The sequence below is a fragment of the Schistocerca piceifrons genome, chromosome 1, assembly GCF_021461385.2.
Source record: "Schistocerca piceifrons isolate TAMUIC-IGC-003096 chromosome 1, iqSchPice1.1, whole genome shotgun sequence".
NCBI lineage: Eukaryota > Metazoa > Arthropoda > Insecta > Orthoptera > Acrididae > Schistocerca > Schistocerca piceifrons.
The window spans coordinates 189,547,898-189,575,463 of record NC_060138.1 but is presented as its reverse complement, the minus strand read 5'-3'; the positions used below and the strand labels follow the sequence as shown (position 1 = coordinate 189,575,463).

Here is a 27,566-nt window from a genome sequence, read left to right as displayed (position 1 = left end):
CGGTCATCAGTGATCAAATGATGCGCAGGAGGCACCTTTACACCAGCTGTTTCGACTCTGCGCACACTAATTGTATTTAAAAATTTTTGATATATTTTACCTTATTTCTACTGGAACGTCAGCAGCTATAACAGATGTTAAAATTTCTTATAATAAAACATTCCCAACTACATAAATACATTTATTTATTTACTGGTGACCAGTTTTGATCAGTCCTAGGCATCATCAGACCACTTACTCTACAAAGAGATTAACATGAATGTACCTACAGGAATGTAAACTAAAAGCACAAAAAGAAACACAGTACATCAAGTATGTAAAAGAAAGAAAAGCTATAGCCATGGGAGTCTGCTGAAGCTGGCAGGAAGCACACACCACTCCAGGACTTATGTAACTACTCTGCATGACACACAATTTACATCGCTTAAATAGTGGAAGGTCCACCCACCATCCCCAGCATTACATCATTGTCAGCCAATGATCATCCAACATGTTAAATGGAGCCTAAATACTATTATTTGTGTACAATATTTACGTCCAGACCATAAGTATATCGAAAATACAAATAAGCTTTATCAAACCATAATATAAAACTTAAAAGTGGATGAAAAGAAAGAAAATAAGCTATTAACATATAAAAATAAGCATGGTGCCCTCTATAGGGCCCTGTGTGTAACAACCATACGGTAAAGATGTTTAGCAGGGACACCACCAGTAATGTCCGCCCCCGGTAGCTGAGTGGTCAGCGCGACAGAATGTCAATCCTAAGGGCCCTGGTTCGATTCCCGGCTGGGTCAGAGATTTTCTCCGCTCAGGGACTGGGTGTTGTGTTGTCCTAATCATCATCATTTCATACCCATCGACGCGCAAGTCACCAATGTGGCATCAAATAGAAAGACTTGCACCTAGCGAACGGTCTACCCGGTGGGAGGCCCTAGTCACACGACATTAGTCCGCCCCCGGTAGCTGAGTGGTCAGCACAACAGAATGTCAATTCAAAGGGCCCGGGTTTGATTCCCGGCTGGGTCGGAGATTTTCTCTGCTCAGGGACTGGGTGTTGTGTAGTCCTAATCATCATCATCTCATTCCCATCGACACGCAAGTCGCCGAAGTGGCGTCAAATCAAAAGACTTGCACCAGGTGAACGGTCTACCTGACGGAGGGCCCTCGCCACATGACATTATTTATTACCACCAGTAATAATGGTAAGTTCTGAAAATCAAGGCATTATGATTACACATCAAAGATACATCAGTGCTGGCTTGCAATCATTGGATTGCCAGTAATCAATATACTCTCATCGAGATCAATATGTTACTGCTACCGATCAGAGAACAAAATAGTCATTAAATGTTGAATATTATCTCTGTCACAATTATATTTGAAAATAATGTATCCTTTAACCATTTAAAGGTGTCATAAGCAAACAATATGAAGATATAAAACATTAGTGCCCCTACCGAGCGAGGTGGCACACTGGACTCTCATTCGGGAGGACAACAGTTCAATCCCACATCCAGCCATCCTGGTTTAGGTTTTCCGTGATTTCCCTAAATCGCTCCAGGCAAATGCCAGGATGGTTTCTCTGAAAGAGCACAGCCAACTTCCTTCCCCATGCATCCCTAATCCGATGAAACCGAGACCTTGCTGTTTGGTCTCTTCCCCCAAACAACCCAACCCATTAGCGCCCTTCTATATGGATAAGTGTATAGCATATGTCAGGTATAGATGGTGATAAAAATATTATCTACATTATTTTCTTTATTTTTACTCAATATTAAGTTTTATAATTTGGTTTGATAAAGCTTATCTATATTTTCAATATAATCATCTGCACATAAATATTGTACATGGAGTAAGCGGTCTGATGATGACCGGAACAGTGGTTGAAACTGGTAACCAGTAAATAAACAGACATCTTTATGTGGTTGTGACTGCTTTGTTATATTAAAAAAATACTAACTGAACTCAGTTTAGAGATTAAAAATGTTTGGAACATTCATTCTAGGGAACAATCATGTTGAATGGGGTCACACCGTGAGCCTGTCGGAAGCTGGCTGGATGTATCAACAGATTGCTTCACATGTTGGGCACAATGTATCATTGGTGTGTCACTGCTTTCAACAGTGGTCTGTGGAACATTTCTACACCTGTAGACCAGATTCAGGACGTCCACATAGTACGAACACGCATAAAGATCGATGCATTGAGCAAGCAGCAGCGGCTGAACGATCATCATCATCATCATCATCATCATCATCATCATCATGTGTGAAATCTGGGCACATGTTGCACCTGCTGTGTCATCAGGGACCATGATGAGAGTAGGTTCTGTCTGTATGTGAGTGATGGATGTACATGGCACAGACCTGGTGAATTGCCTTTCCTAGAGTGCATTCACCTACAACACACAAGCCCCATATAAGGCTTCATGCGTGGGGCCACCAGTTGCATCTCATGGTCGTATTTTGTGTTCCTGTAGGGTAAAGTAACCAGTGCCTGCTAAAATACACAAGCTGTTAACCCCATGATATTGCAGCTTCTTCAACAAGACGACGATGCAATATTTCAGCAGGACAATGCATTAATATACAGCTGCTTAACGCAACATACTCTTCGTGGTGTACAACAACTGACCTGGCCAGTAAGATCACCAGATCTCTCACCAACTGAACATAAGTGGGACATGAAGAAATGGGAACTTACGCTTTCTCCACGGCCTGCAAGAAACCGTTTCTGAACTGCAACAAAAGGCACAAGACGCTTGGGACATTCTATCATAGGATCTCACTTGGCATCATTATGATCACTTGCATGTGATAATTTGCAGCTGAGTTGTCACCAAAGTATACTATGCATTGATGCAACTATTTGGGCACCCATTACTGTGACGATATTTCATTTGATCTGAATTTGTTATCATGTACTCTTATAATAATGAATTACTTGTCACCTCACTTGTCAATAAAAGGACCTTGTTCCTGAAGGTGTTCCATTTTTCTGGCAGTATAATAATCAGAAAGTTTCTGGAAAGGAGGTAAATGATGTTAACATTGCCTAGGCATTAATGTGGGATTAAAGTGTGATAACCGCACTGATCAGCTCTCTAAGAATCCACAATCTTCTTGTTTTGTCCTATGAACTAATTGCTCATTATGTTGATACAAAAGAAAAAAATTGCTGCCATCCTTTCCTTTTCCCTGATATCCTATAGAATATTATGAGAAAATGCCATTAAAAGCAGTCAAGTTATTATATCACAGAATTAAATGTGATGGTGATCTGTGGAGTCTAAACAAATATCATCTCACTATGACTATGAAATTCAAAACTATTTAGCTACAAAACTAAAGCTTTGAATTCAAGTTGTTCTTATGCTACTGCACAACATAAAACCAGACACCACACACTGATAACAAAAATGCATCCAACATTGATCGTACTTTTTGTAAACTGATTTTTTAGGTCTATAAGCTATACTTTAATATTATATACCACCATGAAAATAAATTTGCATACAATATTATCAGCAACTACCATTTCTGCATAGTGATAATAGAGATTGAGTCTACTTAACTACTATAGCACCAACACACACAATGAAGGAATTACCTCAACCTAGTTAAGATCTCAATCTGCTGTGCAGAAATGGGCAAATTATGTAGTCATAAAAATATCTGTTCACATCCCCAGTGAATTACAGCCATTTTCTTTGTGAATTGCTTGAATTCTATTGAATTCTATGAAACGAGTGTGTGTGTGTGTGTGTGTGTGTGTGTGTGTGTGTGTGTGTGCGTGTGTGTGTGTGTGTGTAAATGGTCAGGACTGTTAAAAACCAAGTGACACACACTGTATCACAACAAGGTACATGAAAATAACTAACTTATGATTTTGCGGAGAAAAAAGTGATCTTTTGTTGCTGTATACATCAACAAATGGACAGTTTACATCATATTCAAGTAATGACAATTTAGGATCTTAGCTGACAATCATCTTTTATTTCTGTAATTGGTACTACACTCCGACTACACTCTACTAAACCATGCCACATTTCTAAGTAAAATGCTTATTAAACACTCATACTTGTTACATCTAAGGCCATCTTTTTTGAAAACATTCTCCCTACAGTACTATCACAGCAAAGGTGCTAAAAAAATACTTTTCAATCGGAGGTATTACATGCCTTTAACAAGTGTTATTGTAACATGGTCAAAACAACCTCACTTACTCTCAACTTATCAGTCTCACACATGGACATAGATTTAAATAACGATGCTCCTTCTACTGTCCACTTGCAGGAAAAGAAATATCATTTTAAAAAAGGTTTTTGGATAGATAAACTGAAAACATAGGAAACCTGTCGAATATTTTTTCACTGTAACATGCTGTATTAGCAGAATGCTGGATATACTTGAGATGGGGCAATTGGTTACATTCTAAACCATGAGTATTAATTTCCATATATAAAAGAGAGTGAATGGAAATCATAAACAAACAAGAATATTTTAACAATATTATGTGATAGTGTACAACTTATAAAATATGTTTCTGTTTTTCACAACTGAATCCCTGAGAAATCCACCGATACAATAGAATCAATGTAAATTGAGATCATTGTCTTATAAATTATTATGCAGGCTTCTGAGAGACAGGAAGTTGCTTCACAAAAGAGCAAAAGCAAAAGGAATGTACAGAAAGAATGGTCACTTCAGAGGCTCTTTTATAAAATGTGCAAAGCAGAAGAATACTACAGCCAAAACTTAAATTACATAGAATTATAATGAGTGGGAAAGATTACTGCTAAAACTAAAATTCAAAATACGTGGCTGGTGAATCACATACAAAGGAAACTAAATTGAAGAGACAATGTGCAACTTACACAGATAAAATGAAGGAAAGAAACGTGTAGAAGCAAATAGAGTTCATTAGTTAAATGCTCCACAGATCATATTCACACTTAATCTTACAATGCTGAACAACAACATTTTCATTCATGTATTCCACTACACCACAGAAAGAGCTTCATTTGAAAATGCTTTTGGAGACATTTTATTCTTGCGTTTAAATTCTGAAGGAGTTTTATAGCAATACATTTCACTCCTTTCTGTGACAAAGGCGTAATTTATAGAGGATAATGTACACTGTTCCTAAAATTATATCTGTCAAAATATCTCCTGCTTTCAACTCACATGGATTGTTGACAGTGAATTCCAAAAGTGAACAAATGCAATTTGCAGCTGTGATTAATACTCCCAATTTATCAAAGATGTGGAACTGTGAAGTTCACAGGTAATTGTCAATACTATTCTTTACTTTTTTTTATATGTAACAGAAATTACTGTGAAATATTACATACTGGTAAATTATGATCAAGTGGACAGTTACAAACAGGTTATGTGCTGCAGAGTCAGCTACCATCTCCAGAATTCTGGAATACTGGAAATGGTGGTAACATCACATATTTCTAGATAATGTACATATCGTGTTACACGGTTAAGTGCACACATAGAGGCAGGATCTTAGTCTGAAAATAAAAGTGTGTGTGCGCGCGCGCGTGTGTGTGTAAATATAAGTTTTCAAACAGCACCTTGAGGCATATTCATAAAGTTTTTGTTCGAATGCTTGATTTTTGTTCTTGTTATAAAGATTCTAAAATTGTCAAATTATCTAGTGAAGTAAATGTGACACGTAAATTAAAAAATACTTCCTAATGTGTGAAGTTGTATTCAGTTGATAGTTAATGGAGGTATATTCAAAGGTATATTCCAGTTGTAGCTTGTGAAAATAGTGGTAGAGTTTTGGACTGTTACATTCAACTAATTAAAGTAGCTTGTCAAATTGGAGTGGTAATGTTTGATCGGAAAGACACATGTAAACAGGAATACAGGAAGTTTCAAGTGGCCATTTTCCATCTAATGAAACATACACAGTTACTGTTCTATATTCTTAGGGTTATTTGCATGTTTCTCTTCATATTTAAACATGGAACATTTAGACATTACTGGGCTTCTGAATTCCACACACTAAAAAAAAATCTGTCAGATAACATTAATTCAATTTACAATATCAAAATAACTAATACATGCATTGGACATGACCATCTCCCAAACATTTTAAAACGCTGCTTGTATATAAGACAGTAAAAACTGCACACCCAACAAATATCAAGAAACAATGCAGTATATTTCACAGGATTTATGTATTTTAAATTATACATTTCATACTCACAAACAGCCAGAATAAGGTCTTTATACAATAAACCAGATATCCAAAACATACAAAATCCTTAGCTTATGTAGAGTCTATGGTCTTCAAAGCCAACACACACATACAATTTTAGTTACACAATATAGGCACAGAATGGACATTAATGTGAAAGCACCCTGACACTACAAATGGATACAGGAACTCAGGACAAGTCACTATAGCACACTGACATAACAGCACCACACACAGGTGCTTACCACTATCTGCATTATGTAGCAGGTTGCATTCGTCTTGTCAGCTGGGCACTCCAAACTGTCCTGAATATCCTATGAGACAGATCTGCATTAGGATGTTCCTCAAGTTCCGTCAGTTCATAGAGCACTAAATTTAAATACTATATCTCTGTAAACACACCTAAAATATTAATTTTTATGTGAAGTGTTATTATCAACTTACTTTTTACTAATTGCATTGGCTTTGTGACCAGATTTCAGAACAATGGAAAGAAACAAAAGGTGGCAGCAATAGTAGGAGAGAAGGGAGTATACCTGGGGGAGAGAGAATGAAGCATATGAGAGAGACAAAATGTGTGGCGAAAAGGAGGAGAAGAAGAAGCCGAAATGAGGAGGGGGAGGAGGGAGAAAATGAGGGGGAAGGAGAGTGGATACAGGAAGAGGGGCAGAGAACAGCAGTGGGGTGGGAGCCGGAGAATGGATGCGGGGGGAGGGGTTGGAGAATGGCGGAGGGGTGATGTTCGGAGAAGGACGGGGGAGAAGTCGGAGAAGGATGAGGGGAGGGTCAGAGAAGGACTGGGGGAGGGCTGGAGAAGATAACGATGGGGGATGAGTGGAGTATGATGCAGGATGAGTGGAGCATCATAGGGGAGGGATGGGGCACTGAGGATGGGGCAAGAAGGATGGAGCAAAGTGGATGGGGTAAGGTGAAGGGAGGGAGAATGGGTGGAGGACTGAGGATGGGTGGAGGACTGAGGATGGGTGGAGGACTGAGGATGGGTGGGAAAGGGCGGATGGGTTTAGAATTAAGGATGGATGGAGGAGAGAGGAGATTGGGGAGGAAGGAGGAGGAGGAGGAGAGTGGTGGAGAGGGAAAGGGGCAGGGAGTGAAGGGAGGAGAGAGAAGGATGGGAGCACATTTTAGAGACAGCAAATAAGGTGGAAGGATGAAGAGAATAAAAGGGTAAGGAGAATACGTGAGTGTGATGAACAAGTAAGGAAATTGAGAATTCCGTTTTGCAATGGGTGACGAATAGGAGAAAGGAAGAGTTGGAAATGGGCAACAGGTAAAAGTCAACTAATTTATGTATTACCATGATATCATGGTTTTTATTTCTTAAGTGTGCATTAAAGTTGTTCTTGTTTGGCACCTTTTAAAATTTTTTATGATTTTTCTTGGTCTATCCCCCAGTTAGGTTCCGTCCCATGTATACATTTAAAATCTGGGCTCATGTATGGTAGGGGGAGGAGTGTTCCTGGGCCTTCAAAATCGGAAAAAGGCTATTAACTTTGCTAAATATTATTTCTAGATGACAAATCATTACCCGATGAAGGTGGTTTTTAGCCGCTTAACTGAATGCATTCTCATGTCATAGATTGACCTGGTTGGGAGATGTAATTGGTCAGTTATCCTAAGACAGGAGAGCAAGGTCAGAGCAAGCTGAGCAGTTCAGTTTTATGGCCCAACTCGGACCACCTCAATAGCCTTTCACTTTCAAGAGGTAGGTAGCAGTCACAGCAAGAAGAATGTCTTAATCACCAATTCATCAATGGAAGAAAGTTTACTTACTCGAGTATTACTCCCATGAAATATACCTGTCATACAAATGATACAGGGTTTCTTCTATAATATGGAAGTGTGTCTATTAACTGTACATCAAAGTACCACACTATCTGTGCATGAAGTGATGATTTATTGGGAAAAAGTCTGAATACCAACACAGGAGCTGAAAAACAGGGTACCAAAACTAGAAGGTTAATACCAACAATAGAGGCAACTAAAAGCATGTTGAAAGATTGTCAGATGATAAGTGAAAAGAAACAGATCTTGCTCATAAACTAGATGCTGTTTTTGATGCAGCTCATGCTAATGCACTAAATATTATTACTACTGAGGATGATAAACAGTTTTTGATCAACCAATAATTGGAAGAACAGTCAGGGTTCATGCATGGAATCCATTATCGGCGATTTGAGAAAGAGAGAAGACCATTTGAGTGAGAAGAGGTGGCTGAGAAGATAAATGTTATAAGAGGAAAGAAAAACCAACTACTCATTCAGTGTTGTGAATTTTAATTACACATATTTCAGCCATATAAATTGCTATCCTTCAGATCTTTCTTCTCATTTTTCCTTCAACTGCCTTGCTGTACTGGTGATGGCAAGTTCTAGTAGTGTTGAACCAGAGTTACTTGATTTTGAGGAAGCTCTGGAAACATATACTATCTCAAAAATTCAATCACCACAATGTAAAAAAGAGACGAGGATGTCAAGCAGCAATGATTGCCAAATCTCTCTCTGTGTACCAGGGCCTATCCATCACACATGGTGGTTAACAAAAGTCCTATACTGCTTGAAAATAGTTGTGTTCTGGGATGAATTTGAATTATCACCATGGTTTGTGATATTTTTATTTTTCTTGTCAGAATGTATGTTGAAGTGTGGTTTTCTGCTCCTAAGACGGCCAAAGTACTACATATGGTTTCCAGCTTTCGAAGCTCTATAAATACCTGGTTATCAACTGTGGTGTATCTCTCTTACAACTTCACACAAGATGAAATTTCATTTATGGTACATGTCCCCTCAATCCGTTGCCTATGCATTTTTTGTTCTCAATTTGTCTTCCAATTCAACAATGAACATGGTCAATGAACCAAATAATGAGGCAGAAACATAAGACACATTAAAACAGATCAAGCAGGAATCCACCAAATCCCAAAAATCATCAGTAACAGAATCAAACTGTATGTTTCAAATAAAACATAGCTATATTTTACGTGACTGAACTTGAGCTCCTTAAGACAGATCTTTCGCAGTGGCATAAAAATGAAAGATTACAACAACATTCTAGAACTGCAATACAGTCGACAAAAGACTATCCCTGACAACTGGGAGTGCTGTTGCCACCTTTCAATTGTGAAGTGCAAATGACTGCAGGCAAAAGCAATAGTCCTCTTCTCATCCTACGTGTCTCTCAAACATTATACAGGGTGGTCCACTGACCATGACCAGGCCAAATATCTCACGAAATGAGCGTCAAACTAAAAGACTACAAAGAACGAAACTTGTCTAGCTTGAAGGGGGAAACCAGATGGCACTATGGATGGCCCACTAGATGGTGCTGCCATAGGACAAACGGATATCAACTGCGTTTTTTTTAAATAAGAACCCCCATTTTTTATTACATATTCGTGTAGTACATACAGAAATATGAACATTTTAGTTGGACCACTTTTTTCGCTTTGTGATAGATGGCACTGTAATAGTCACAAACGTATAAGTACGTGGTATCACGTAACATTCCGTCAGTGTGGACGGTATTTGCTTCACGTACATTAACCGTGTTAAAATGGACCATTTACCAATTGCGGAAAAGGTCAATATTGTGTTGATGTATGGCTATTGTGATCAAAATACTCAATGGGCGTGTGCTATGTATGCTGCTCGGTATCCTGGACGACATCATCCAAGTGTCTGGACTGGGCAGTAAGAGAGACATGAGATTTCTATGTTAAACAGGCATTGTATTGCTTAACTAATCATCAGAATAGGAAGGTAAACCAATTTGAGAAAACTTAAATCTAACTGTATGCTTCAGTACAATAAATCAATGAATAAATGTGACTTGATACTAACAGTGAAATGATGTGTGCAAAAATTCCTGATATGCTATAAAAATGTTTTTCACATATTAGACATTTATATATATCAAACTACTTCTCATTCAGTTCTTCTAATATTCCCTCAGGCTATGAAATTTCTCTATCACACCTGCCACTTCCTACACCTTTTCCTCTCATTTCTTAAATGTTTCAGATATGTGCTGCTCCTTCCCTAACCTCAAATGACATGATGGAATGTTATATTTCCCTCCTGGCTGGGCATAGACTTTTTCTTCCCTCAAGCATTTATTAATTTCACATGCTTTTATTTGTGTCTTTGTGGAACACAAGTATTTGTTTGCCAGCCAAAGGAGAATGAAATGAAACACGGTACGGAAATATTTCTGGCACTGTAACTCTCGATATTCTGCAGCAAAAAGATTCAAAGTAAAATATGTAAGAGAAGTTTAGAAATGAGAATATGAACTCCCCCCCCCCCAGTAGTTTTAGAATCATTCTCAGAAGCTGTTTGGACATCATCTGAATCAATGTAGGATTTTTTTTAAGTATTTACAGTGAAAAAAACTGGAGCTTCTCAGTGAGAGCTACACTTGCCTTATATTCTGAAATATTCTAAACATAGCAAACATAGGGAAAGAAAGATTGTGCGCTTAGGTACCTGAGGAACGTGTTGGTCCTCCACAAAACGGTGATGGTGTTTGCACTGGAGAGTAGACCTGTGCAGCAAACTCCTCAAATGTAGTTGGCTCCCTGTGGTTGCATACTACTGTCTCCAGTGATCTGGAACGTTCTTCATAACTGCAAGGTAGGATGCACATGTAATGATGAATATCAATTGTGGAAATGATACTAATAAATTTAAAAGCACCAAATTCTAAAATACCTTATGGCCTATTCAACATTTAGCTACAACATTTAGCTTTAATTTTGTCCTAAAAAATATAGGGTTATATAATTAATGTTCTGTTTCTTTGTCATATATGCCAGCAGTCTGCTACACATTGAAATCCTCATGGCACAGTACTGTATCACACCGCTAGAGGAGCTAAAACAAAATGGAGCTGCCTGTCTCCACTTCATCATGTACATACTGCAGGCAGTTGTGTATAAATCTTCAACACCAATTTCAACCAACAAAAAATGTGCTTGGAAAACTGTGATAAGTTACTCTGAGCTGAGGGGACCCTCACATGCTCAATATTTATAGCACAATAATACTGTGTCTATATGTTCCACTGAAATGTGAGACTAACAACAGTGAAATAATATTGCTCAGTATTTATGACTAGGGCAAATCAGTTAGAACTTTGCCGCCATAACGAACATGTCAGCACTTGATGATATAAGATCTTGCATGTGTTGTGATCTCAGGTGCCATGTGAGGGGAAAAAGACAGAAAGAAAGAAGAGTAGGCAGTGATGGGCGAAAAGTGGCTTGGAAAGCATTCTACTCATGGACATGCTAACAAGCTACAGAGAATTTGTAGTATAGCCTATCAGAACCTTCTAAGGATGAATGACAAATCTTTCATGAATTGGTGATCTCTGTTACACCTTATGTACACTGAAAGATACTGTTCATATACTGACTGGATATCACTGTCCACAATGCTGGAAGTGATCCACAAACCTGAAAAAAGTAAGATAACATTATTGTAGAGGATCATTGGCAGGTAGTGCTGATATGTGATTTTGCAACAAATAACTTGAGCTTCTGAAATGAACAAATAAGCAGTTGTTGTGTTATTTTTTCTGCACTTAAACTCTTCCGCAGAAAGTTGTTACAGCTTATTACTGAACAAGTCTTAAATATGTAATCCAACTACTCCCCTGAATGCACCTCAACATACGAGGCATTTCATCTGCCTATCCTCATTTATTCATATTCGTATGGCGTCACAGTAAGAGATGTTTACATGTGTGCTAATTATGAAGTCTCAGTAGGATCTGCCATGTACTGCACAATATCATCCTTACATGGTACAATATACTGAGCAAGAGTCAACATATGAACAATGTTATTGCACAATAGTAAATACTGCTTCATGAATGTTGAGTGTGTGAGCGGTCCGTTTGGCCTACACTATACACGTCAAGAAAGAAGCAACCATTCCCAAAAGCAGTATGCACTCAGCACTGATTTGGTTAGTGCAGAGGAGTATGGATGTTTGCATTTCAAGACAATGGAATCCATTACATTATTTGAAGCTGTTAATGATCAGTTCCAGAATTTAGTGGTCACACACAACTGTAATTATTTATCATATACAGTACCAAATTTCTGAACTGGGAAGGCCTTTTAATCCACACAATGGGACTGTGTTTCTGATGATCATTTACTCCTATAGCATTTTTACAATTTGTGTTTCAAAACTATTATGTTCATAAAAGACCAAACAAAACTGAAAGTTCCAATAAATATTATACTATTCAACTGAACAAAGAAATAACTCACTAATTCTGGTAAAAAGGAAGCATACTCCGCTTGGCACGACTGGCACTAATTGCAGATGCTCTCACCAAGCCCGGAAGCACTTTACTGTCAACTATTGCTTCATTGAAGAGTGGTCCAAAGTATGGAACCTGGAACACATTGAAGTAATATTAGCTGAAATACAACATAATCTTAAACTTAAAGGAGTAAGTATTACATAGAAACTGAATTAAAGAATATAAGTTTCCCATCACTTGCTACATGGTATTGCTAATAAACACTGAATAGCTCAGCTGTGGTCTTCTAATTGTAGGCTCAGTTTCAGTTAGTAAGGCAAGATATGTGTAAAATGCGACAGAAACTGTAATTTGCCTTGTAGTATGCAGAATTTAAATGTATAAGTGTATTGTAACTGAAAAATGTTACATCCAGCAGGAAATATTCTAGAATAGCATTTCTGAACCTGTGATCCATGGAACCTGAGGGTTCTGTGAAAATTCATGTAAGTTTATCAAAGGAACAGAAAAATCAATGCATCCACAATTTTTTAAAAACAGAATAATAACCAAACCTCACTTCCACTTACTAATTTGGATAGTCTACAAATATGAGTGTGGAAAAGGCTGTATTTATCAAACACCATCAGGTGGCTAATTCAACTACAAGATAATGATTAAAAATGCACGATTGTAGCAGGTCATTCAAACCACAACCTTTCTCCGTCTCTCACACTACACCTGCATCCAAAGAAGTCCGTATCACTGAATTATCTGTCATCAGAAAGGTAAGCCACATGGTGTTTTGTAACCTTAATGCACATATATCAAGAAAAATGTGTTTGTTTGTTATAAACAAAATTACAGTCTTATTCCTAACTTGAAAAAACTGTACCCTTATTGTTGTCGGTGGTGGTGTCTTCAGTTCAAAGATTGGTTCCAATCAGTTCTCTATGCTAGCCTATCCTGTGCAAGCCTGTTCATCCCTGTGTAGCTACAGCAACCAATGTCAATTTGAAACTGCCTACTTTATTCAAATCTTCATCTCTCATGGCAATTTCAGCCCCCATACTTTCCTCCATTATCAAATTGAAAATCCCTTGATGCCTCAGGAGTTGTACTACCAATGGATCCCTTCTCTTAGTCATGTTGTGTCAACAATTTCTTCTTTCTCCAATTGAGCTTAGCACCCCTAATCTGTTATCCTATCTACTCATCAATCTTCTACAGTATCTCATTTCAAGAGCTTCTATTCTCCTCTTGTCTGAACTGCTTATTGATCATGTTTCACTTCCATAAAAGGCTACACTCGTGACAAATACCTTCAGAAAAGACTTCCTAACAATTAAATTGGTATTAGATGATAAATTCCTCTTTTTCAGAAATGCTTTCCTTACTATTGCCACTCTGCATTTTATTTTCTACCTTCTTCTGCCATCATCAGTTACTATGCTGCCTAAATAGTAAATCTCCTCTAGCACTTTTAGTGTCTCATTTCCTAATCTAATTCCCTCAGCATTGCCCAATATAACTTGACTACATTCTGTATCAATATAACTTAACTACATTCTGTATTTACATACTTGCAAATATTCCACAAGTCACCATATGGCACACGACAGAGGGTAACCTGGTATCACTACTAGTCATTTCTTTTCCTATTCCACTAACAAAAGGAGCAAGAAAAAAACAGCCACATTTTTGCAATGGCGACTCTAACGTTTCTTATATTACCTAAATGTGCCTTACATGAAATGGTGACACTAGAAACATTCTGACGTCAAGTTCAAATACCAGTTCCCTGAACTTTCTCAATAGTGTTTCGTGAAAAGAACATCACCTTCTCTCCATGGATTCTCATTTGAATTCATGAAGCATCTCTGTACAGTTCATGTGTTGATTGAACCTACCATTAACAAATATAACAACACATTTCTGGATTGCTTCAGATGTCTTCCATTAATCCAATCTGCTAGGGATGTCAAATACTCAAGCAGTACTCAATAATGGGATGCACAGACGTTTTATAACTGGTCTTCTTTGCAGATGAGCTACACTTTCCTAAAACTCTCACAGTAAACCAAAGTCAACCGTCTGCATTCCCAACAACCATCTTTATACACTTGTTCCATTTCATGTCATTTTGCAATGTTACAACCAGATATTTAATCGACATGACTGCGTCAAGCAGCACACTACTGATGATTTATTAAAACATTTCTGATTCATCACACCAACTAAAACTTTTGTCTCAGTCATCTTATATCCTCCTACTCTCATTCAATGATGATGCCTTCCTGTACAACACAGCATTATCAGTGAACAGACACAGATTGTTGACCTCTCAGTCTGTCAGATCATTTATGTACAGAGCTACTATGATTCACTTGTTTTCAGAATTCCGTATTTTCCAAAGTATTAAATGTACAAATATAATAGACGCATGAACTACTGCAGCATGCATTCAGCAGGAATTATAGAAAAGAACTGCCTTGTAAACACAACATTGTGGTTGGCCAAGTGCGCCACATGAAACTGTGGAGAGGGTGAGGGAAAGTTTCACATGTGCACAAGCCACAAACTTCAAATATCACTGCAAACTGAGTGGGAGATTTTGCGATAGAAGTTACATTTCCAACCATACTGTCTGCAACTCGTACAACAATTAAAATTGGACAAATATAGCCAGTTCCTTTTATTTTGCATCACAATGCAGTAAGCGGCTGAGCTAACACTTTGTGACTTTTTCCTTTGAGGCATGTTAAAGATTGTGCTTGTGTACCTCCACTGCCAAGAACTTCGAAACAGCTCAGTGAGTACATCAATGTTGCTGTTATGACAACTGACAGGATGATACCGCACATAAGGCATAGAATGAAGTTGATTACCACTTGGATTTGTGACATCTGACCAGTGGGACACTCATAGAACATTTGTGGGGGTGCAAAATGCAAACTTGGTGAGTTTACGGTTCTATGCAAGCATCAATCATATTCGTATAGGTAACACTATGGAAAATATACAGCTCTGAGAATGAACCAATCGCTTTTAGTAGTCCTGCATATACAGAATAAGAGTGGTCATATCACGCTTCCCTGGGCTACTCCTGACGATACCCTTGTCTTTGATGAATACTCTCTGTTGAGCACAACATAGTGGGTTCTATTACTTAAGAAGTCTTTGTGCTACTCATATATCTGAGAACCTAATCCTTATGCTCGGGCATTTGTTAAGTGTCTACAGTGGGCACCATTCCAAACTCTTTCTGGGAATCAGAGAGTATGGAGTCAGTCTGTTCTGCTTCACCCATGTTCACAAGATATCACGTGAGAAAAGGGCAAGCTGAGTTTTGCACGAATGATGCAACATAAATCCATGCCGTTTTGTGGAGAGAAGTTTTTCTGTCTCACAGAAATTTATTATTTTTGAACTCAGAATATGTTCACAAATTTTGCAGCAAACAGATGTTAAGGATATTTTGCTGGTCCATTATTTTCTCTTCTTGTATACAAGAATCACTTGCACTTCTTACCATTCACCTAGAACTTTGCACTGGGCAAGAGATTAGTGATAAATGCAAGCTAAGTAAGGGGGACAATGCCGTAGAGTACTCTCTGTAAAACCGAATTGGGATTTCAATCAGACTTGGCGACTCAATTGTTTCAGTTGCTTCTCTACGGCAGGGATTCCTATTACTACATCCATCATACGGGAGTCTGTGTGACGGTCATTCAATGGAATGTTAGTATGATCTTCCTGCATGAATGATTTCTTAAATGTGAAATTTTGTTGATGTTCATCTTATAATCTTTTTTTTAAGGCATTATTCAACCCATTCAACTTCTCTTCCAAGTCCTTTGCCACCTCAGAGAGAATTTCAGTATCTTCTGCAAACCTTAACGTTTTTAGTTATTCTCCCTAAACTTTTAATTCCTTTTCCGCATTTCTTCCTTATTTTCTTCAAAGCTTTCCCAATGGGCTGTTTGAATAATATGAGGGATAGGTTACAACTCTGCTCCATTCCTTTCTCACCCACTGCTTTCCTTCAAAACCCTTGAAACTTTTATAACCACGGTCTGGTTTACGTACAAGTTGCAAATAATTTTTTGGTCCTTGAATTTTAGCTTCAAAATTTCACAAAGCAGAGTCAAGTCAACACTGTCAAAAGCTTTCTCTAAATCTTCAAATGCTACAAATGTAGGTCTGCTTTCCTTCAAGCTATCTCCTAGGGTAAGTCATATGGTAGGTACTGCTTCACATGTTCTTTCATTTCTTTGGAATACAAACTAATCCTTCCTGAGGTTGGCTTCTACCAGTTTTTCCATACTGCTGTGAATAATTTCTATCAATATTTTGCCATCAAGACTTATCAGACGGCTGGTTCGGTAGTATTCACAACTGTCAGCACCTGTATTCTTTGAAATTAAAATTACTACTACTTCCTGAAGTCTGAGAGTATTTTGCCTGTCCCGTACATCTAGCACACCAGATGGAATAGTTTTATTGTGGCTTGCTATGCTATGGATATCAGTAGTTCTGACATAATATTGTCTATTCCAGAGATTTCGTTTCCCCTTACATTTTTCTGTGCTCTGTCGAATTCTTTTCACAGCTACCACATTTCCTAACTTATCTTCACCTATTTTCTCTTCTCTTTCAATAATACTGTCTTGAAATTTGTGTCCTTTACAGAGATCCTCTTCATATTCCTTCCATGTTTCAGCTTTCCCTTTGTTACAGATGCTTCTCTTTTCTGCAAGGGTCACTGTAATTCCCCAATAAACCTCATCTCTCTTTCCCCTGGTTATGCATTTCTCTAAAGGCCACAAATTTTACAATAAGTCTCATCTATCTTTCCCCTAGTTATGCATACTTCTACAGCCTTTCATTCATCCTCTGTCCATTCCTTCTTAACCAGTTTGCACTTTCTGTTAGTCTCAGTTTTTAATGCCTGTACTCGCTTTGGCAGCTTCATTTGGCTTATTTTTATATTATCTCCTTTCGTTAACTAAAATCAATACACCCTCTGTCATCCAGGAATCTCTGCTCCACACGGTCTTTTTACATATGGGATCCTCTACTGTCTTCCCAATTTCATCTCTCAAAGTTACCAATTCATTTTTTATTGCATTCTTTTCCCCTGTTTGAATTCGACATTACCTATTGCTCCCTCTTAAACTACAAACAACCTTCGGTTCCTTCAATTTATCCACGTCCCATATCCTCAATTTCCTACCATTTCCCAATTATTCACTTTTTCTCTACAGCTCATAACCCATTAATTAAGATCAGAGTACACATTTGCCTTACATTTGTCTTACAGTTTAAAACCTGGTTCTTAAAGCTCTGTCTTACCACTATTCACTGTGGTGGCAAGAGTCATGGGACAGTGATATGCACATTGGCAGAAAGTGGTAATATTGGATACACAAAGTACAGAAGGTCTGGGCATTGATGGAGCTTTAATTTGTACTCAGGTGATTCATTCAAAAAGGTTTCTGATGTGATTATGGCCACAATGACGGGAACTAATAGACTTGGAACACAGAGTAGTAGTTGGGGCTAGACACGTGGAATATTCTACTTTGGAAATCATTTGGGAATTGAACATTCTGAGATCCACAGTGTCAAGAATGTGACAAGAATATCAAATTTTAGGCATTACCTCTCTCCACGGACAACACAGTGGCTGACGACCTACACCTAACAACTAAGAGAAGTGGTGTAGAGTTTTTGTGCTAACAGACAAACAACACTGTGTGAAACAATAGCAGAAATCAATGTTGGACATACAACAAATGTACCCATTAGGACTGTGGCGAAATTTGATGCTAATGGGCTATGGCAGATGACTGATAAGAGTGCCTTTGCTAGCAGCACGACATCACCTGCAGTGCCTCTCCTGGGCTCATAACCATACTGTCTGGACACTAGACAACTGGAAAACTGTGACCTCGTCATATGAGTCCCAATTTCAGTTGGTAAAAGCTGATGGTAGGGATCGAGCGTGATGTACCATGAGACCATGGACCCAAGTTGTCAACTGTGCAAATTGGTGATGGCTCCTTAATGGTGTGGGTTGTGTTTACATGGAAAGGACTGGGTCCTCTGGTCCAACTGAATTGATCATTGCCTGGAAATGGTTATGTCAGGGTCCATTTTCAGCTGTTCTGGGACTTCATGTTCCCCGACAATGATGTCATTTTTACATATAAGAAAGCACCATTTTAGAACATTCTGGACAAACTGAGAGAATTATTTGGCCATCCAGATCATCTGACATGAATCCCATCGAACATTTATGGGACATAACTGAGAGGTCAGTCCTTCACAAAATCCGTCACTGGCAATACTTTCGCAATTATGGATGGCTATAGATGCATCATGGTTCAATATTTCTGCAGGGGACTTCAAATTACTTGTCGAGTCCATGCCACATCGATCTGCTGCATTACACTGGGCAAAAGGAGGTCCCGACACAATATTAGCGCTTTTGTCACTTCAGTGTATAATCAAGCTGTAACCTTCGAGTGTCTGCAGGCCTCTTCCATGTATACAACCTCCTTTCATGAATCTTAACCTAAGTGTTGGAAAAGATTAAATTACGTTCTCAGCAAAATTCCGCCATGTGGCTTCCTCTTTCATTCCTTTTCCCAAACCCACATTCTCCCAATCTCTTCCTTTTCCTACTATTGAATTTCAATCCTCCACCATAATTTTGCTTCCATTAACTTTGTGAATAATTTCCTGTATCTCACCATACTTTCTCTTAGTACATGCCTCATCATCCGCAGAGCTATTTGGCATATACACTTGTATAACTGTGGCGGCTGTTGAATTTGTGTCTACCTTGGCTATGATAATGCATTCATTATGTTGTTCATAGAAACTTACCCACATTCCTATTTTCTTACTCATTATTAGGCTCCTTCTGCATCCCACCATTTGATTTTGTATTTATAGTCTTGTACATGCCTGAGCAGAAGTTGCCTTCCTGCTACCACACTTCACAAATTCCCACTGTATTAACTTCAACTTATCAATTTCCCTTTTTAAATATTCAAACCAACTTACCCAAACAATAGATCTAACATTCCACATTCTGACCCACAGAAAATTAGAAGTCTTTCCTGGCGATATCCTCCTGAGTATTACCATTGTATCTCTGGAACATATTACCGAAGAATATACACCAGCAATAAGCCAGACAGTGGAGCTGCACACACCAAATGTGCAAATGTGTGTGTGTGTGTGTGTGTGTGTGTGTGTGTGTGGCAGGGGGGGGGGGGGGGGAGTGTTGCTGCAGTTTCCCCTCAAATTTCTGCTGTTCTCAGCACCTGGACAGCAAGGCCATAGGAGACCAGATCAGTCGATAATCCAGCTTGTTCCCCCTGCAACTGCTGTAAAGGCTGCTGCCTCTCTTCAGAACCCATGGGTTATTCTGACCTCTCCAAGCTCAATTATGGTTGCAACTACGGTACAGCAATCCATATTGTTTGTGGAGGCACGCAAGCCACCCCATCCCAGCAAGGTCCATGGTTCATTGGGGATACTGTCCATGTAACATTTTGAAAGTGCCCACTCCACCCCTTTAAGCACCTTATATAAAAGGCAGTGTTAGTTAGTGTTTATAAATTCATATCAATTGTATTTTATTAATTTTTACATTCTGCTGATCAAAATATTACCAATGTAAGTAACTATTTAATCTTTATTCAGCCTTACAAGGACATTACCACTGTACTTTTTTGTCTTCTGATCATTTTCAATATTCTGTTGCACAATGTAACTTAAGTGTTTTACTGCTGAATGTTGTTGTTCTAGTTCAGATTCAACAACCAGCTCTATTGTTAAAGATAATTATGGTACTAATAAGCATTATAACCAACAATATCACCTCGAAAGCAACCATAAGATAGAATGAACTTACTTTTCTTCTGAAATCATCCAAATTTCACTATGAAAGATGAATCTAATGATGAAGCTCAACTCACAGTATGAATTATGCAAGTTATGCATCAGAACATAAATTTAATACCGAAGGATCTCCTTGTAAATAACTGCCAATCGGCTTCTGTCTCGGGCTCTTTGGTCAATATTTGTTTGACGATTTTTCTGACATATCAACAGCATGAGTGGTTAGCATTGTCAAAGCTTCACCCTCCTTTGCTGGCGGTGGACTGATGTCAATCTCAGGGCCACAGATAATATGTACCTGTCGCACTAATGTCTGAGAGCTTTTCCCTGGTCATTACCACTGTGGTCCTTCTACTGCTACATGCAACAGTTGGTGAAATCCAGGATCCATTCATCTTGAGGCTTTCCTCCCTCTTGTTGAAGCTACTGTCACATTTGTGGATCTATATGGCTTCCCCGAACAAGCAAGTAAGCAGGTGTGTGTGGAACCACTTCTGTACAGCAAGAACTTCTGTGTCAGTGAATTTTATTATGTAGTCACCATGGCTGCTTTCTCCACCTGTCCCCATAAGCAATACCATTTATGTTGTGATTCTGGTGTTAATGAATCATCCAGTCTTCCAAAAAAGAATTTTCCATATGGATTATGTACATTCCAGACATCCTTTATCTCCTTCACTGATCTCAGACCGTCTTTGCTTTTCTTGGCCAGTCTGTAAATAGTTTTTATGCTATGTTTGTGCAATTTGCAGTTGATTCTGTCCATCACCATCCTAAGGCTGTATGGAAGAAATGCCTTACACTACATGTCTTCTCGGGCCATTCCATGTCAAATCAACCAATTCTACGATTTTTTTCCTCTGTCTCAGATTTTCATGAAACTTTGCACATTTGCGTAGTCTTATAAAAAAAGAATTGTTGCACTTTTTTTTCTTCGCCTCTGACTAAAACTTTCTTTTCTATTGAATATTCAGTGTAGTGCTGTACTGATAATCTAGGTATCCGAGAATGACCATGTAAAGTGGTAGTTATCTACAGGGTCAAGACTTTATGAATCTTTGATTTGTAACTATTTGCAGAAATTAAGAGAGGCATATTGTTAACAGAAACATAGTTATTTAAGTAGTAAAGTTACAAAGAAAATTACAAAAAAAACCTCAAAAAATATTAATGTATGTCTCTTTCCAATTTCTGGAAAAATTAAAAGGGCATTTGAAAAACATCTGTATCACATTTCTCCAACCCGGTGAGAACCTGGATTTGTTCTTTAATAGTTCCCACGATTGCAGGCTTTCTAATGAAATAAAAATATTAATGGGTTTTCTATGAATGGACACACAAGTAAATCAGGAATCAAAATACCATATGCTGTAATGAAAAAAGTTTAACTAGAATGAACAATCATGTGGCTGTCATAATGGACGTTACTGCATAGCTTAGTAGATCATCTGATAATGAGTTTAGGCTTGAAACTAGTCATCAAGTAATAAAGAAAATTAATATTGCAGTTTCGATTGTTCTTGCAATTTGCTGCACAATTTGTTAACAGTTTAAGTAGATTTTATATATTCTCAGAATTATTAAATATTTTTCCCATAAAGGTACACACTTTTCTGGTAACTAGAAAAATATGAAGTTTTGAGTTGCAAAATAAGCTAAGTACTGAGTCCTCTCCGTATGTGCTAGTCTTCCTCACATGTGGCTGAAGCAGAAAGGCTAAGTGTTTCGCCAGTTTATACAGTGGAGAGCCAGGAGCACTTATAATAAATCTTCGTCGAACATTATCTTTTTGGAAATCCATACAGCTGAGGTGGTAGGGCTTCAGTGATGCTCAGGTTCCTTTTCAAGTTGCAAGCTGATGCTTTTCCTGAAGTTGTGTGTATTTCCTATGCTTTTCCACAAGGAAAGTTCCAGATTGCCACTTTGGTGTTAACAATGATATCCTCCATGTTTGAAATTCTGGGAATCACAGTGAAATTCCATCCTTTTTTAAGGACAGACCATTCCTCTAGTGTCAATGGTTGTTCAGCGAGACTGATCACTGTGCATGACATGTTGGTACTCAACTTGTCAATCTGCTTTCCACATCTTGCAAACTTTTTCTTCTGCCGTTTGGCGCAGTGGTCGAGTTCATTCTGTTGCTTTTGTGAGTGATGCTGTCAATCTTATCCCAGTCGTCTCAATGCACGTTGGCACTTAGTTGATAGAAAATGTCAAAAGCTGCTCATCTGTTCTTGCTAAGTCTATTTTGCATAAATTCATCCACAAAGAAAAGCTCATTCAATTCTGTTGGATAAATGATGTGCCTGTTCGATGGTGATTAGGCACTTTCATTTCATGAACTTTGGGGTGGCCCCTTCCTCCCACCACCACGATAGAAAGATGAGGGAGGATAGTAAACAGGTTTTCGTCTTCCATTGTTGGTCAAGGTGCCGGTACAGTCTTGAAATCTCCTGTGATAAGAGGTGTAATATAATAGCATTGAGGCTTTCATGGCCACTTGTTGATAAACAGCCCCTTCTCTTCCATCTCAGGTTCTTCAGCCAACGTTTGTTTGATGACATTTCTGAGATTTCGCCAGCACAAGTAGCTGACATTGTTGAAGCTTCACCCTCCATTGCTGGTGGTGAACGCTAGTCGAGCTTGCAGCTGCAGATTATATATACCTGTCACACCAACATCTGAGGGTTTTTCCTTCTCTTATGCACATCTCTACCAATGTATAATATTATAGTTGAAATATTTGGTGTCGTAAAGTCTTTCCTTGAGGAGGATGAAACACCATGGGACAATTGTATTGATGTAGCAAAATCCATAAGTAGAATACTTAATGAGGCTGTGTAGCTTATTAAAAATATCATCAAAACTGTCCTAGAAGCCACTGCATAATCTGTAGCCAGGTACTTGAAGTATAGCTGTCATTTTTCTTGCAAAGAAACCATTTACAGAATGTTTCATTAAAATCATAGTATAGAAACCGACCAGGTGTCCTAGGATGAAAATCGACAGTAAAAGGGTTTCATTTATTGAAAAGATTAAAGAACACTGCTCTAGACAATAAAGCTTCCTACTGATGGATAGATGGAGAAACACAAATAAACTACAGGCAATGCAGAAGGAATTATATCAATGTGAAAATACTTTTTTTGAGGGGTGTGGGAAAGGGGGGGGGGGGGGGGGGGTTAAGGGTGTAATTAAAAGGAAAGTTGAACATGTATGACAGTTAGTAAACAATATTTTACTAATTCTGTCATATGGCTAATTTTATTGTTAGGTAGCCCATAAATTACTACTCAATGTATATTTTCTGTTTTTACTGCCTATGCCCATAAAATTCAGCTCAGTATTGCAGTTAAGCATGAGAACAAACCGCAATAAGGTGAAGATGTGACTGACACTGGAGAAAATTGATGATGAAAGCTTCTTACATCATATTCTTTTTGCACACGCAGCAGCAGCATTTCAGATCAGTGAATTTGCCAACCACTACAGCTTCCACAACTGGGTGTCATAGTAACCAACAGAATCTCTCCAAAACATTAATGGTTCTCTGAATGTAATGTCTACTGAGATCTGTTTCAGGAAGGTATGATTGGGCCTTTCTTCTTCGTGGGAGCACCATCATCTACGACATTATGTTGATTTTTTTTGGAAATTTGTGTTTTCGAAGGAACTGGTAATTTTAAAGCTGTACATGGAAGTAAGATTGCTAAGACAGAACTACTACACATCTCTTCCTACTTGCATATCAAATGAAATGTTCCCCTATTCATGAACTGGATGGGAGATCCCAATCAAGAGCCCTTCACATGTACCTGATTTTTCACTTCTGGTCTAGTCTTCTGCAGATGCATTAGAATAACTGTTTACAGAGGAAATATTACCATTACCAGCAGCCTAAAATGTCAAATCATTGTTGTAATTGGAACTATAACTTCAGACATGCTTCACAAACATGTACTGAATTTGATTATTGTCTTGACACCCACTGAGCTACTAATGGCGTACATATCTAAATGTAGTGAAATGAATATAAAGCAACCCGTACACATGTTCATTATTTTACTTAAGACGATTCTGTAGTCCCAACATGCTCTCCCATAGAACTTGTATGATACAATGTCTATCTCATCATGAAAACTTACTGCATTCTTATACTGTTAAACTTACATCAGGCTTCCGTTTGACTTGTACACGGTACAATCCATTCAGCAAAGGATAGATGACAATAAGAACATCACAAAATTCTGTTGGAATTATTCCACGCCTGTAATCCCTGTTATGCTCTGACCATACAATATGTACTTCATCGTTACCAAGGTGACGCATCTGGAAAAAAATTGTAACTTTTAAATTAATAGTTCTGTTCAAATGCAAATACTAGTTATACAGTGTTTCATATGTACACACTAGGAGTAAACTGAGATGTTGTTTCAAACACAAAGTAAAATGGATACATACTCCCACAAATATAATGGGGGAAGAAATATAACCAATCAGCTACCCAGTTGCATGAACAGCTACTGTCAAACTTTTGTCACAATCAAGATGCACTACAACAACACTGACTGCCACTCAGTACAATGTGGTTGTTTTCAATGGTTGTGAAACCAGAGCTATCAGAACAAATTCGTACAACTCTTAACTTTTTGATACACCTATGTGGGATCTCAATCTCTGGTACTGCCCTTTACCTACCTCAACCCTTTTTGCTCCTCATAACCTACCCCCCCCCCTCCCCACTCACCAGCCCACAATTTCATCTCTGTCTACAAATGCTAACCCATCCCATTTTCCGGGTGGTATTAATATATTCCATATTCCAATCGGACTTACCCTGTGCGCAAATGGCAACTACCCACTCCTATCTCTTTGTTGTTTCTCTACAAGTCAAGCACTCACCTCATTGGACCACTGTGAATGATCTCCCCCCGCCAATCCCTCTAGCAGCATAAGCCTATCCACTGCTTAACATTATTTACATGCAGAGGGCCTCTCTCTTCTACCACTGTTTGCATTCTCCTGTGAATTTCCCATTAATGGATGGATTTACATGTGCACGCGCGCGCCCACACACACACACACACACACACACACACACACACACACACACACACACACACACACACACAAGGCAAAATACTGACACAATGAAAAACATTTTACAGCAAATCAAAAGAAAACAAATCATCATTATAAGTTTATCTTTACCCTGTGAAAAAAAAACAACCCCTTCTGTTTTTATAGATATACTACTTCGATGAAAATAGTCTAAATGTAATCTCAGTTAAACTTAATTTATAAATTATACATGACAGAAGTAAATGACCAACAATTAAACAATGACTCACTTAACACAACAACAGGAAATGTAAAAACACGGCTGGAATGTAGTCGAAGTCTGTAATTATTTTGTTAAGTGTAATGTATTTCCTTTACAATTTTGAATAATACAGCACTTAAATGGTCAGTTTCACAAACCTTCTGTAACAAAGATTCTTGGCTTGACGATGGCATACGTGTTGCCACATGGAAAATAGCTTCCAGAAAAGAAGTTGCATAATAGGGAGCTGTTTCACCAGTACTTCTATTTCGTTGCAGTCCACCCAAAAAACCAGTGTGCGACTCCAACTCCACCTGAATAATTTATGAAAATTAGAAAACAGTACAAAAAATTTGTCCTCTAAATATAAGATCTACATTTTGATAATTTATCTGATCTGTAGCCTGCATTCTAGGGCTGATGCAGTTTATATTTTATGACAAGTCAAGTAACAAAAAACTTACACACTACACCAGTCCCACACTTACAGTTGATGATGATATTACACAATTCTATTTTATTGCACCAAGTATAAAAATGGCTACATAAAATTTCCTTTTACAAACAGAATTAATAAAGACGTATTTGTGTAAGATCCTTTTCTTTTGTTTATCTACATATTTATTTACACGTCTAGTTCCGTAGGACCAAATTGAGGAGCAAATCTCCAAGGTCATGGAACATGTCAGTATATGAAATTACAGTATAAAAGTAAAAACAGATAACATAAAATGTTTCTGAAACCAAAAAAAGTCGAGCCATAAGTTTAAGTAAATGCAACCAACAATATAACATACGAATTAGCTTAATTTTTCAAGGACCACCTCAACAGAATAGAATGAGTGACCCATGAGGAAACATCTCAGTTTCAGTTTGAAAGTGAGTGGCTTACTGCTAGATTTTTGAATTCTTGTGGTAGCTTTCTGCACAAGGGTTAAGATAGTGCGATCCAAATGAAGATCGGATTTCTGTCGAGTATTAACTGAGTGAAAGCTGCTAATTCTTGGGAATAAGCTGATATTGTTAACAAGAAACAACAGTAAAGAAAATATATATTGAGAGGGCAATGTCAAAATACCCAGTCTAGTGAACAGAGGTCGACAAGAGGTTCGTGAACTTACACCAATTATTGCTCGAACTGCCCGTTTCTGAGCCAAAAATATCCTTTGAGAAGGCGAAGAGTTACCCCAAAATATCATACCATATGACACAAGCAAATGAAAATAAGCAAAGTAGACTAATTTTCATGTTGAACCACCACTTACTTCAGATACTGTTCAAATAGTAAAAAGAGCAGCATTAAGTCTTTGAACAAGATCCCGAACGTGGGCTTTCCACGACAGTTTACTATCTATACGAACACCTAGAAATTTGAACTGTTCAGTTTCACTAATCATACGCCCATTCTGCAAAATTAAAATGTCGAGTTAGGTACTGTAAAACCTGAGTCTTACTGTGATTTATTGTTAATTTATTTTCTACAAGCCATGAACTACACTACTTGAAACAGAGCCAATGTTACACGCAACATCCTTTACTACCAAGCTAGTGTCATCAACAAACAGATATATTTTACAATCACCCGTAATACAAGAGGGCATATCATTTATATAGATAAGGAACGGGAGTGGTCCAACACTTATCCCTGGGGCACCCCTCATTTGATCGTACCCCACTCAGACACCACGTCACAGCCATTCTAAACACTGCGAATAATGACCTTTTGCTATCTGTTGTTAAAGTAAGAGGTGAACCAGTTGTGAGCTACTAGCCGTATTCCATAATGATCCAACTTCTGGAGCAATATTTTGTGATCAACACATTCAAACACCTC

At 38.1% G+C, this 27,566-nt stretch overlaps 1 protein-coding gene across 1 annotated transcript in view; it reads right to left on the bottom strand.

Moving 5' to 3' along the window:
• Positions 1 to 27,566, bottom strand: part of LOC124785478 (probable Rho GTPase-activating protein CG5521) — a 261,077-nt gene that overhangs the window by 17,633 nt on the left and 215,878 nt on the right. The window contains exons 35-38 of the mRNA XM_047254185.1: positions 25,891 to 26,046; positions 24,580 to 24,738; positions 12,518 to 12,645; positions 10,722 to 10,861 (exon numbers count right to left, since the gene is read on the bottom strand). Of these exons, the coding sequence (XP_047110141.1) occupies positions 10,722 to 10,861; positions 12,518 to 12,645; positions 24,580 to 24,738; positions 25,891 to 26,046 (583 nt within the window). The remainder of the gene's footprint in view (positions 1 to 10,721; positions 10,862 to 12,517; positions 12,646 to 24,579; positions 24,739 to 25,890; positions 26,047 to 27,566) is intronic.